This window comes from Ctenocephalides felis, unplaced genomic scaffold (assembly GCF_003426905.1).
Source record: "Ctenocephalides felis isolate EL2017-DRISC unplaced genomic scaffold, ASM342690v1 CF-g0.4_SCAFFOLD_03570, whole genome shotgun sequence".
Lineage (NCBI taxonomy): Eukaryota > Metazoa > Arthropoda > Insecta > Siphonaptera > Pulicidae > Ctenocephalides > Ctenocephalides felis.
Window position 1 is genome coordinate 4,955,651 of NW_020539724.1, and position 12,897 is coordinate 4,968,547.

Sequence of the window (12,897 nt, forward strand, 5' to 3'; positions counted from 1 at the left end):
TGAATTATGTATAATATAATGGATTCTGAAAGATTAAGGTATCTAAAGCAAAAATATATCAGGAGAAAATATCAGATTAAACGGGATACACCTTAAATTTTTTATTCTTCTTCGTGAGGGTCTCAACGATCACATCAAAGAAGAAGCAAGAAGTTTTTACTATAAACAATAGTTTTATTCTTAAAGCAGGAATATTCAAGATATCTACAACTAGACCTCCTGATGTTATCAACAAAAAATAATTGTATGAATCCATCTTTAAGATCATTGAGAAATTAGATAGTTATTATGGCAAAATGAGCCCATAAACTGCACCAAGCTTGTGAGGCTCAAAATTATATTTTCAATTAAAATTAATTTAAGTCATTCCCTTGCTATCTATTTGTAACACATTCGTTCAACTAACAAAGTACCTAATGAATTTAAAGTACCGCAAAACAGTTACAACTACGTAGTTTTATATTAAGTATTCGAATCGTGTAACGCAAAACTATATGGCCAGTCGTCCATCGTGTCATCCGGATAACAGTTGATGGGCGTTGTTTTTCCTTCTTATCTTGTCGGCGTTACTAATAGCAAAATTATACAGAAACAGCTGATAGATGTCGAAAACTCTTATCTAACGAGAGTATTGGGTTACGCCAAAATCAGATGGGTTTTGGTGGTGATAGATAGGAAGATAGGTCGCGAAAAAGGTTCGAGTTACTTGTGGAGGAGATCCAATTTACATTATTTTTGTCAGAAACGATTCATGTTTCTTTTTTCAATACATTTGAATATGTGTTCTATAAGCTGATTTGTTGCACATTCCTTAACTTAGTATTTTAAAATGAAGGCAACCCATTGGATAACCATTCTTTTTCTGTTGGGATTATATTAGATATATTTCTAGCAGTGATATAAATCTATATTATTAATATATTCATTTATTTTTCTCTCTATTTTATAGATTATAACCAGCGCCCGAGGGTAAAGCAGCGAGAGTTAGGGGTCGTTCTATGGGAGGGTCGCGGCTTTTCGCGACGGGCCCCACCGTTATCAGGAGCGATGAAGGACAACAACAATTGCCCATTGGCCGTAGGCAAGTCAAACACATTATTTTTTTATTCTAACTATAGTCAATTTTCTTGACAACCCTATGGACAGAGTTGAAGTAAAAATACTCATACTAGAATTATTAATAATACTCATAATTCAACAAATTAAATTGATCTAATTCGTTAACACAACCTACGTTTTATATAATTTCACGTGTACGGAAGTAGGTCAGATATGTTGACATTTTGCAAATTGAATTTGATACTTCTATGCATGTTGATGACATTATTACTCGAATGACATATAAATACCATGACATTTTAAAAATTATACTTCAATTTGGCGATGTGATGAATTTAATCAACAAGATTATAATAGTAATAATGATACATTTTAACATACACACACAAATAATACTTAGATTTATTTGAGTAATGAACAATTAACATTAATGATTTATATTATTTAGTCTGCGTTTTAACACTATTAATTTTACTACAAATTTTTAATTAACTATCAAATAACAGTCACAATTTACTAAAAAGTCCACTATAAGTCGCGTTGTAATAATGTCTCAATTTAAATATATTTTTCACCTGCATGATTATAAAATTTAATAGTGTTATGATTATATATTTCATGCAAGGTCATATATAATACGATGCACAATCATTAAAGTAAACAATTACGTACATTAATGAAAAGAATGTGACTTTATCGGAATTTCATATTATTCATTTCCAAATATTTACAATAACGATCCATATGTTTTAAAATAATACCCATATGTTTTTCTATTCGCTGGAAAATATTTTTGAGATTATACCATATAATTTTAAATATCTACGTGCTTAAGTTCAGATAAAGAACTATAAATGTTTATTATGCTCGTGTTTTCCAAATAATTGTTATTTTGCTTACTTAACAAAAACAAAACATTTTGCTTACTGAAAAATATTATATAAAAGACTATAAAGCTGACTTGACAAACTCTTGCTTTCGTAATAGTCAATTCAATTGAAAAGTTCACACTAGCATATACTCTGTGTAACAAATAAATTTTCTTTTTTGTAGAAAAAAAGCGATTTTATAACTTTCTGCTTATCGTATGAAAAATTATCAACAAGTGCAATCAAGTGTACTCAGTGCTAGTGATAAGACATTGTGAAAATATTATTTTCTGCTCGTTTTGCCAAAGCTATTTTGAATCATAATCAAATATTTACATTCATAGGGATAGACATCAGTGCTTAGAAATTCAAAATTTGCAGTTTAGTGAAAATACCATCAAGAGTTTAGAAAATTATTAAACCATATACGTGAAAGTTTTGAAAAATGTGAATCGTTAGAATGCTTGCTTGCTAATACCACCATATCTATATTTCATGTTCACGTTGTAATTGAAATAATTTATATTTAAAAATATAATATACTACATATAAATATAATAATAAACCGCAAACTATAGGACTCACAATTTTACCATTTTGGGGTCTCCAACAGTGTCTAATTCGACTCTGTATATTGGTTTTAGCTGATAAGAAATTAGTCACAAGATAAGGTATTCAATTAATCATAACAACGATTGGTATCAATCATTATAACATATTCTCCATAATATATTCGTTGCTAAATAATTAATTAAAAATAATAAAAATCCAATAAGAAACTAATAAAGTTTGACAGCTGTTTGACAGTTACACGTGGTGCTATCTAACGTGAAGTCAGCAGTATCACAGCCCACATAACCTAACGTCACGTTCTTCTGTCATTTACTGTCCATCTGTCACATTCCTAAGACTTTCCATCGTAAAACTGTTATAAATCCAATAAGAAACTTGTTATTAAAATAATAAAAATTGTGATTTTACAGAGAATAATAACAGTTCATTGCCTACCGGCGAACTGGCCCTGTTAGCAAAGCTGGAGGAGGCAAATCGCCTCATTGAATCTGATGCAAAAAGTTTAAATTCATTGTCAGGAAATTCAGCATCTGGACATTCCAGGAAGAGTTCTGATACATCACAGATATCATTAACTAGTGGTAAACAACTTGTTATATAAAATAAAATTAGTATAAAAATAGTTGAGCATATTGTAGATATGAATAATTAATATTACTAATTTGCATGCCTATAAATGCTTTTAAAAGATTATAATATTAATAATATTAATAATCCTTTTTACATAATAATTATTGACTGTATATAAAAAAATGAGACACCATTAAAACAGCATGTTGTATGATATTTTGCTAACCCATTTTTTATATAAAATAAACAGTCCTTTAAATATTAGAAAATTCAACTTCTACTAATCTGCACATAACATTAAATTATCTCACTTTCACTAATTATACTAACGCATACTTAAATTTTTTCAGTATTTGCTAATAGAATGATATCGATTTAAGAACCATTAACCATGTTTTATTATTGCGATTAACTCAGAATTAATACTTTAAATTTATTTAAATCAAAATAAAACTTAATGTTAACAATTCAATAATAGGTATCCCAAAGGCTTTATTTTGAAAGAATGATCGCAGACCGAAGACTTAAAACAATCTTGTATATATTCGAGGAATGATTTTGAATTGATTATAATTGTAAAACTTCAGAACTCAATATGAATATACACGAAGAGAAAATATTGGAAATGGCCATGTCTGTTAGTGTGAATCTAAATAAAATACTAATATAAATGTGTTGAAAATATTAATATATTACATTCCATATATAGGGTCTGAGGAAATTACAATATATAACTGTCAAACAAATAGATTCCGGACGAAATATTTTTTTAAATGATGGTAACTATTTATGATTCCAAAGAATTAATAGTTTCATTGTCCGTTAACAATTGGGTGCTTGTTACTGGTGGTGGGTTAAGGAAATATATTAATTTTTGTATATTTATAATGTTGGGTTGAATGTTATTTGCAATAATAAAATATGGGTAAAAGTTTTGTATATTATGTGTTTTAATTTTTGTTAATAAATAGTGCTATTGGATCATCGTGTTGGTGATCACATTATCATTAAATATATTTGCTCGGCTACTTTCATATATTATATGATTTCTTTTATTTTCGTAACATATATGTTATATGTATATTTTTTTCACTAATATGGTTTTCTTGGTTTTGAGAAAATAATCATTTTGTTGTGTATTATGGGACTTTTATCTGAACATACAAATTATAGGGTAAAATCTTTACTGATTCAGAATTCTAAACAGCATTATTTCAAGATCGTGCCAAGAAATGTTTTTTAATGTGCATCATATGAAAAAGCATGAAATTAATCATCTTTATATTAACTCACATCTAATCCCATTTGATTCGAATAAGAATAAAAATAGGGAGCATATTCTGATTAGAATTAACTCAATGTTTTTCAGGGTGATACTAATAATTGAATTCGATTAGCATTGTCTTGTACACGAGTTTGCTTAATGTGCCAATGATATTTTTAATTAATGCAAGTTCATTATATCGCCAATTTTATCGAAATTCAAATTTTACCAGGAGCGAGTTCGGGCCACGACCGCGTGGATTGCGCCGGTTCGGAGAATGGCGGAGCGGGTTCCGGTCCGGGATCCGCTCCGGGATCTGGTGAAGAAGACCAATGGTCTCTCTGGTCCAGGATAGTAGCTGATTGGGACGCGTACAACGCCGCAACTGGCAAACGAAAAACCTCCCTTGTACCCGTAGGAAGTGGATCAGGTGGAGATAGGAATCAGCCTTGCATAAAGGAACTGGTTAGAAAAGGAGTACCTCATCATTTCAGAGGTATCGTTTGGCAGCTACTGTGTGGCGCACACGATTCACCTGATAAGAAGCAATATGCCGAATATATTAAGGTATAAAATCACCAAACTGATCAGAAACTCTACATGAAATTACAGGATTGAAAATATAATCTGGTTCTTAATATTTCAGGCAACGTCTGCTTGTGAGAAGGTAATACGACGCGATATAGCTCGCACGTATCCCGAACATGATTTTTTCAAAGAGAAAGATGGTTTAGGACAAGAAAGCCTATTTAACGTAATGAAAGCGTATTCTCTTCACGATCGTGAAGTCGGATATTGCCAAGGATCTGGTTTCATAGTCGGCCTTTTACTCATGCAAGTGAGTGAAAAATTTGTATATATTGAAATACATTATTATGGTTGAAACATTATTGCGAAAAATATTTATTAATAACAAATATATTTTGTAGATGCCAGAAGAAGAAGCATTTGCTGTTCTGGTAAAAATAATGCAAGAGCACAGGATGCGAGATATGTTCAAGCCAAGTATGGCCGAACTTGGCTTATGTATGTTCCAATTAGAAAGTTTGGTACAAGATCAAATTCCTGAACTTCATGTACATTTTCAGTCACAGGTAGTAAAATTACCACAATAAATTTTGCTGTTGAATTCGTCACTGAGACAAATGAATGACTCTATGAATAATAATCTTTCCAGGGCTTCCATACATCGATGTATGCAAGCAGTTGGTTCTTGACATTATTTACAACTGCACTTAGTTTACCATTAGCATGCCGAGTAATGGATGTATTTCTATCGGAAGGTATGGAAATTATTTTCAAAGTGGCTCTTGCAATGTTAGGACTTGCCAAAGCTGATCTGCTGTGTTTAGATATGGAAGGCATGCTTAAGGTTTGAATACAAAACAAGAATATATTAAATTGTCAGAAAAATGATAATAATAAGTATATTGGGTTTCTGTAGTTTTTCCAAAAGGAATTACCACCGCGTGCGGAAGCCGATCCTGAAGGACTTATGAATAATGCCTATAATATAAAAATTAATTCGAAAAAGATGAAGAAGCTTGAAAAAGAATATACCGTCATCAAAACTAAAGAACAAGAAGAAATGATTGAGCTGAGAGTATGTTTATAAATCAATTTTAATTTGATAATATAGTTCTAAATATTATTTATTAATACAGAGGCTCAGGAATGAAAATCGTCTTTTACGACAACGCAACGAGCTTTTAGAAGCCGAAAGCGCAGAATTAGCCGATAGGCTCGTTCGAGGACAAGTTAGCCGAGCTGAAGAAGAGGAAACAACTTACGTTGTTCAAAGGGAATTGGCAGCTTTGAGGCATACACACCTTTTAACCACACACCAATTAGAAAATGCTCATGAAGAAATACGAGCACTCAGTCTTATGTTGCAGGATCAAGTAAGTCGATTTCATTAATACCCGTTAAATTATATACAATATTTTTTTAATAATCTCTTTCACATATTCTTCACTTGCACCATGGTTATGGGTCACATATATTTTTGTTGAAGTTAACACTTATTAACCAACTATTAATTATGTTCATAAAATTTGTTTCATACTAGGCACAATTTATATAAAATATTTTTTTAACAAATGCAAGATATTAGCTGTTAGAAACTTTGAGGCACAGTTTTATTTACATATTTCAAAGAACAAAATGTAGTAATTGTTAGATTTTTGTATTTAATAAATTTTGTATTTTAAGTAAATTTTTATGAACATTATGATACAGACTAACCGGTAATGGAAATGGTGTTAGTTTTAGCATATTGCAACGTATTTTAAAACTTCCACATTTTTTTAAATTGAATTACATTTAAATTTAGCTAAGAAAAACGGGAATAAATATGTATTATTGCGGATAAATAACATTTTATTGTCTTATATTCAAAAGTCTACTTTTCAAAAATAAATAAAAATTGAACTTTTTCAGAATAATGCCGGATCTTTAGATTCTGTGAGTAGCCATTTGGAATTTTAAGATTGTATAAATTATTGTACGCATGAAAAATTATAACAAAATCTCGTATATAAAAATACTGATTAACTTAACAATTCAATGAAATCACTATAAAGAGCTGAAGCTCATAGTGGTTGTATATTTTAAACTAAGTTTGAAAAAAAAAAGAATTATTTTTATTTGTATATGTAAACCTAATGTTTGTTTTAACATATTTTAATTGGTTTGTATGTTTATGTTATCAGTACTAACATTGGCATTTAACAAAATTATGCATGCTTTTTTATAATTTTGCGATAAGCTTATTTTTGTAATTTAATTTTGTAAAAAAAACTAAACGAAATAACTCTAAATGGCTTCCCATGTTGTATTATTATGCATATTCAATACTAGAACTAAAGAATTAAAAAATCGCTGATTGATTATTTCAGTCGATCAATTAAATGCTTCTGTATGCATGAACACAATTTTAAAAATAATGTAATGTATATTAATAAATATTGTATATTATCGATGCGATAATGTTACACGAATCACAAAGAGACAAATAGTATGCTATTGATGGGCTATGCTTATAACACCTTAATTTATTTTTATTTCACCAGTAATTTATTTTAGTTTAGTTTATTATAATTTGCTTTAGCAGTTACATTAACAAACGCTGTAATATAAACGGCTTGAAAGCTCTGACGCGCAATCATGATCTACCACTAGAAGACTGAATAAATAAAGGAACAATTACTGATTTCTAGTATATATTTATTAAAACAATGAATCGCGACCACTATCAAAAACACTAATTAAGCAATCTGCAAAGTATGAATAAGAATAAGAATAAGAATTAGATAAATCAAATAATTTCATTCAAATTTCTTTTTTTGCGAAGACTGCTCAGTCTCCCAGTGCTTCTCATCCGCGGTTTCAGAGTTGTTCAACAAGCTCGCTTTAACGCAAAAACTACTCACAATTAGGTTACAATACTTTGTTTTAAATTCAATTATCAATTATATTTTTCTTAATTTTTTTTTCCAAAGTGGTTATTTTTTGTATGATTTTCACGATAGCATACGTCTCGACAATCGTCTTTGGATGAACTGTCCATGAAAGACGAATCGTTAAAACAGAAAGAAGAAATGGTGACTTGTTTACAGCAGGAGCTGGTCAAAGTGAGGCTACGCGAGGCCGAGAATGACGCCTTGATCCGCGACCTCAGAGCTAGGATTAATGAGCTTGAAGAGGTTTGTGTAAATGTTGTATGTATGGTCGTTGTACAGTGTACATTTTTCAGGAATAAATATAAGAGCTTGTATAAATATTTGTTACGAAGCATGCTTTTGTAATTAATCAAAATATTGGGGAATAAAATGATCAAGTTCATGGCATCATATATATCATTGAAAATATTGCTCTAAAATCTAAACAATCTACAAATAACGACTTCATGTATTCGTCAACTTGGCGTTCAGCACATTATCAAAACGCAATGTGAAAACTGCATGTCTTGTGTTTCTTCTTTTCAATGTTAAAGATTTTTATAAAATTGATTTTTCAAATTCAATAATATTTGAATTACGCATATTAATTGCCAATTTTTATTTATTATCAGCTTTGATTGGATTTTGTGTGAATTACTACGTTTGATGCCCAGTATCCAGAAATGCTTTAATCCCGGATTATAAACAATCAAACTATTAATTTATGCTGATTTTTAATTTTATTAGGAAAAGAAAAGTTTGCGAGAAACCACTCCTGATAATTCTGTAGCTCATTTACAAGAAGAACTCATTGCTGTTAAATTGCGAGAAGCCGAAGCTAATTTGTCTCTCAAAGATTTGAGGCAAAGAGTTCAAGAATTGGCTGCCCAGTGGCAGAGGCATTTACAGGTTAGTAAGAAATAATTGTCATATAATTTTATCAATGGGTTTTATTTGAGAAGAAATCAGATGATATCAAATAAAAAAATCTTCAATCTAACTAATCCACAAGTATTATATCAAATATTTGTTCTATTTAGGAGCACAAACAAGAATCCAATCCAGCTCCAGATAGCACACCCAAGAAATTACTTTTCTGGGAAAATCGCGGAAACGAAACTCAAAAATTAGAAGAAGAATTGATGACGACACGCATTCGAGAAATGGAGACGTTGACCGAGCTTAAAGAATTGCGATTAAAGGTAAATAAATGCTCTAATAAATTCCTGCTACGTGTAGAAATAATTAGTTCTAATTAACTATGTTTATGTGCAGGTAATGGAATTAGAAACTCAAGTACAAGTCTCTACAAATCAATTACGAAGGCAAGATGAGGAAAATAAGAAACTAAAGGATGAAATTGAATCTGCCTTGACAAGGGAGAAGGAGCAGGCTGCTAAGAGCAAGGAACAGCAACATAGGTCCGTTTGTTACATTGAAAATTACATCAAATGTGTATATATATTAAATACATTCAATAATTTATCACAGTTAGATTCATTTTATATAATTAAAATGAGTTATTTTCTCAACTTATCTTGACTATTTAAAAAATATATATATACTGAACATATATTGGATTCTGCGACATCCAAAGCATGTTTGAAGGAAACTGAATTGAATCTGCGTTTGTGTCAGAATAATTTATTTAACTTTACAACATGTGTGTTTATTAATGAATTATTGTTCTTTCTCTTATATAGATATACAGATTTAGAAAGCAGGATGAAAGATGAGCAGATGATGGCAAAAATACGTGATGCCGAGCACGCCCAACACGTGGCGGAGCTGATGCAAAAAATTGGAGTTCTGCAAATGAAGGTAATTTTTGAATAACAAATAAGAAATGGCTGAGTTTAAACAATTCCGTGTCATGAATTATATATGTTGATTTTCTATTTTAGAATGAAGAAATGGTTGCAGAAGGCGAACTCCGTTGCAATTTGGATGACAGTGATAAAGTTCGCGAGCTTCAAGATAAAGTGGCCGATCTCAAAGCCGAGGTATTTCTATTTGAAATAAAACTAATATTTTATATAAAATATCACAAATTTTGCTTTTGTTTCAACTCACTGTAAAAATAATAAACACGCTTCTAACAATGCTAATTATTATTAACGCTGTGTTAAAAATCTAATTATTAACAGAAGAGTTTATTGACGCAAATATACACACGGGTATTATGAAATAATTGTATTTTAAAAGCCCGTGCTTAATTTGCACAAATTTATATATAAAAGCTCAATTAATTTAACACCTACTAATTCAAGTTTCCCAAAAAGATTTTCAATCATTCAAATATTTTAATTATAATTTTATAATGCAGTATTTCTAATTGATTTTAGTCTTTAATTACTCAAGTGTAGTTTAGTTGATTTTATTATCTTTTTGGGAAAACTCATTTCACAGGGTCTTATAACACACTAACAATTGTCATATTTCTTCATGAATAGTTTCCGACACCAATCATGAGCCCAGAGACCGAGCCTTGGAAATGGCTCGAGTAAGTCACGCATGTCATACAAGCATGTTTTCTTTTTAATTTTTTTTCTCATATCTTCATTAGATCCGTAAAATAAAATCTTAATTAGTTATTATGATTCTTTTTCTATAATTTTGGTTCCAAAATAATCGAATGAGTACGATTTAACTTTAATGCATAAATCATATACCCTTCCCCTCAGAATTATCTTAGTAAGAATTTGCCCTTTTGAGAGTTTTAATGATAACTATAATCTTATAAATCTAAACTTTCAATATTTAATATTTATTATCCCTGCATGTGACTTTATTTACTGTTTGTTTTAGTTTATAAAATACTTCACGCACGCCTAGCATGTTATAAATATTTCTTATATATTTATAGTTAGTTTTGTGTTGTAGAAATTAGTTATTAGTATAATAAAATCGTTGTATCAACTTACAACGTTTATGATAATAGTCATTCCTTTGTGTAATATAAAAAAGCTTGAATTTTGAAAAAATGGAATCTTTGGAATTCTAATGAAAGTAAATAATACTTGTGAAAGAAATAAACAATAGTAATCTCTTATAAATATTGAAATTTGATATCATTTCCCGATGGCGTAATTTAGAATGATATGAACTCTTCATGAATATTTTCCTTGAAAGGGAATGTATGACCTATCTGAATGTTAGCATTTCTAATGAATCTGTGATTTTTTTTCCAAAATTCTAATGTAAATTATCGCAGGTCATGAGGTTAGAGTCGTGGAAAGAGCATTGGGTCGGAGGTTGTGTAACACCTCGGGTAAATTCACTTCGCAGCCAATCCTGGGATAGTGATACCATGGAGGTAAATGACAACCTCAATGACGAATTAAGACTTCAGATGACTGGTTTAGACCACACATCCAATGCTTCATCTGACAGCATCTTCAAACCAGAAGAAGCTAAAAACCTTGAAAATAATTCCCAAAATTTATCAGAAGAAACTCCACAAATCATACCAGACACTAAGGAAAATACCAAACTCACGCTCGAAGAGAACAAGCTTTTAGATGTAATAAATGAACCAGAAAAAGTGTGATGGAAACTCCAAAAAAGTGTAATGATACCATTATATATAGGCGCCTAAAAAGTGTGATTCCACCAAAGGTGCTAAAATCGCAAAACAATGTAAATACCATATTTAAAATATAGGTCATTTATTATATAATACATTAGATTATTCGTTATGTATATAATATGATACATATTTATAATTAATGCAAAAATACATTTTAGAAAAATGTGTTTTTACTAAAATTTAATGTATTTTTTACTATATTATAAAAATATGTATGTTTAGGTACTTATAACGTGAATTTTTATGTGTTTCGGTGTTTTATATGATGGAAAACAATTTGATTTAAAAAGTGAAGAAGAAAGTTCACTCTAATTAGATTATTTTATATGGAATAGCTTTCTCTCATACTAATGAAAAACAGTCAATATTTTTGAAGATTGACTTCTAATAATAAGCGTATTACTTTAGAAATGTTGTTGAATGTAAGTAAATCAATATTTGTAAGTAGTAAAAGAATTTGATAAATGTGAAAAAAATTACTTATGATGATATATCTAAAACATAGTTATATATTTATTTTCTTATTTACTAATTTATTCTTTGATTTTTTATATTTACCTGATATGTATTATAAGTCTCAGATTTATTTTTTATTATTATTAATATTATATATTATTACTATTTTATTAAGCAATATATTTGATCATTTCTGGCTGTGTTATAGGTGCAGAACACAATTTATTGGCAACAATTTTTATAAAAACGCACTAAAGTTTTTAGAAGTGCATTTACCGAAATTGGAATCATTATAAACGAAATAAGATAAAGAGAAATAATATTATTTGTTGATAATAATATTTTAAAAAGCATAATATTTTGACTTTTTAACAAAAATTAATTTTTTGCTTAGTATTTTTTGAAAACGTATTTGATATCAGTTTCTCAAGTTCAGGTTTGATGATTACGGGATAATTTGCAATATCATTTTATATACTCACATATTTAGTAGAAAGATATTTGAATTTATAGATATATTTAGCTAAATCAACGCATTTTTTCATAGAAAATTATATTATGTAGTATATTATTCTATTTTCGTATTTTTTATATTCCTTTACCAAGTATTATAAGGATAATCAAACAATTTACTTCAAAGATTTTTTGTTTATTTTTTTTTAATATTACCAAATTTGGTAATAAATTTTAGTAACAGTAGAAGTAGCATAAACATGTAAGAATTAGCAACATTATGTGTATATTAATTATTAATAACCGGAGATTTGTTAAAGTTATTTTAATATATTTCATACATAGCCCAATAACTGATTCATACTATATGTAAAACAAGAGCAAGCATTTGGAAAAAATTGGATAAACTTAGAATTTTGCATTTAAATAAAAAATATTTTTTTTAATCAATATGTTTTATGTATAGATATGAATTGTTATGCAATATATGTTTGTTGATTCCTATATGATACGAAAAATGGAGCAAGACTTAAGATGTAGTGAAATTCCTCTAATGTGATACAATATATCAAATAAATATAGGATAAACCCAAATATTTTTTATTTAATTTTTCAGGTTTATTT

At 29.1% G+C, this 12,897-nt stretch overlaps 1 protein-coding gene across 1 annotated transcript; it reads left to right on the top strand.

Annotated features, from left to right (window-relative positions):
• Positions 1-532: 532 nt before the first annotated feature.
• LOC113383121 (ecotropic viral integration site 5 ortholog-like) lies at positions 533-11,363 on the top strand. The gene is made up of 17 exons (XM_026621373.1): positions 533-695; positions 950-1,081; positions 2,912-3,082; positions 4,568-4,902; positions 4,982-5,173; positions 5,265-5,429; positions 5,513-5,707; positions 5,780-5,938; positions 6,000-6,236; positions 6,775-6,798; positions 7,866-8,039; positions 8,523-8,684; positions 8,816-8,977; positions 9,051-9,196; positions 9,479-9,596; positions 9,680-9,778; positions 10,990-11,363. Exons 1-17 carry the CDS (start codon positions 533-535, stop codon positions 11,323-11,325), a joined length of 2,970 nt encoding a protein of 989 aa, XP_026477158.1. The 3' UTR covers positions 11,326-11,363.
• Positions 11,364-12,897: the final 1,534 nt, after the last annotated feature.

Excerpts from the sequence above, each read along its gene's own strand:
- LOC113383121 (XM_026621373.1), top strand. The coding sequence starts at position 533 with ATGGGCGTTGTTTTTCCTTCTTATCTTGTCGGCGTTACTAATAGCAAA. Across the intron at positions 3,083-4,567 it reads ACAGATATCATTAACTAGTG|GAGCGAGTTCGGGCCACGAC; the intron begins GTAAACAACTTG and ends AAATTTTACCAG. Across the intron at positions 4,903-4,981 it reads AATATGCCGAATATATTAAG|GCAACGTCTGCTTGTGAGAA; the intron begins GTATAAAATCAC and ends TTAATATTTCAG.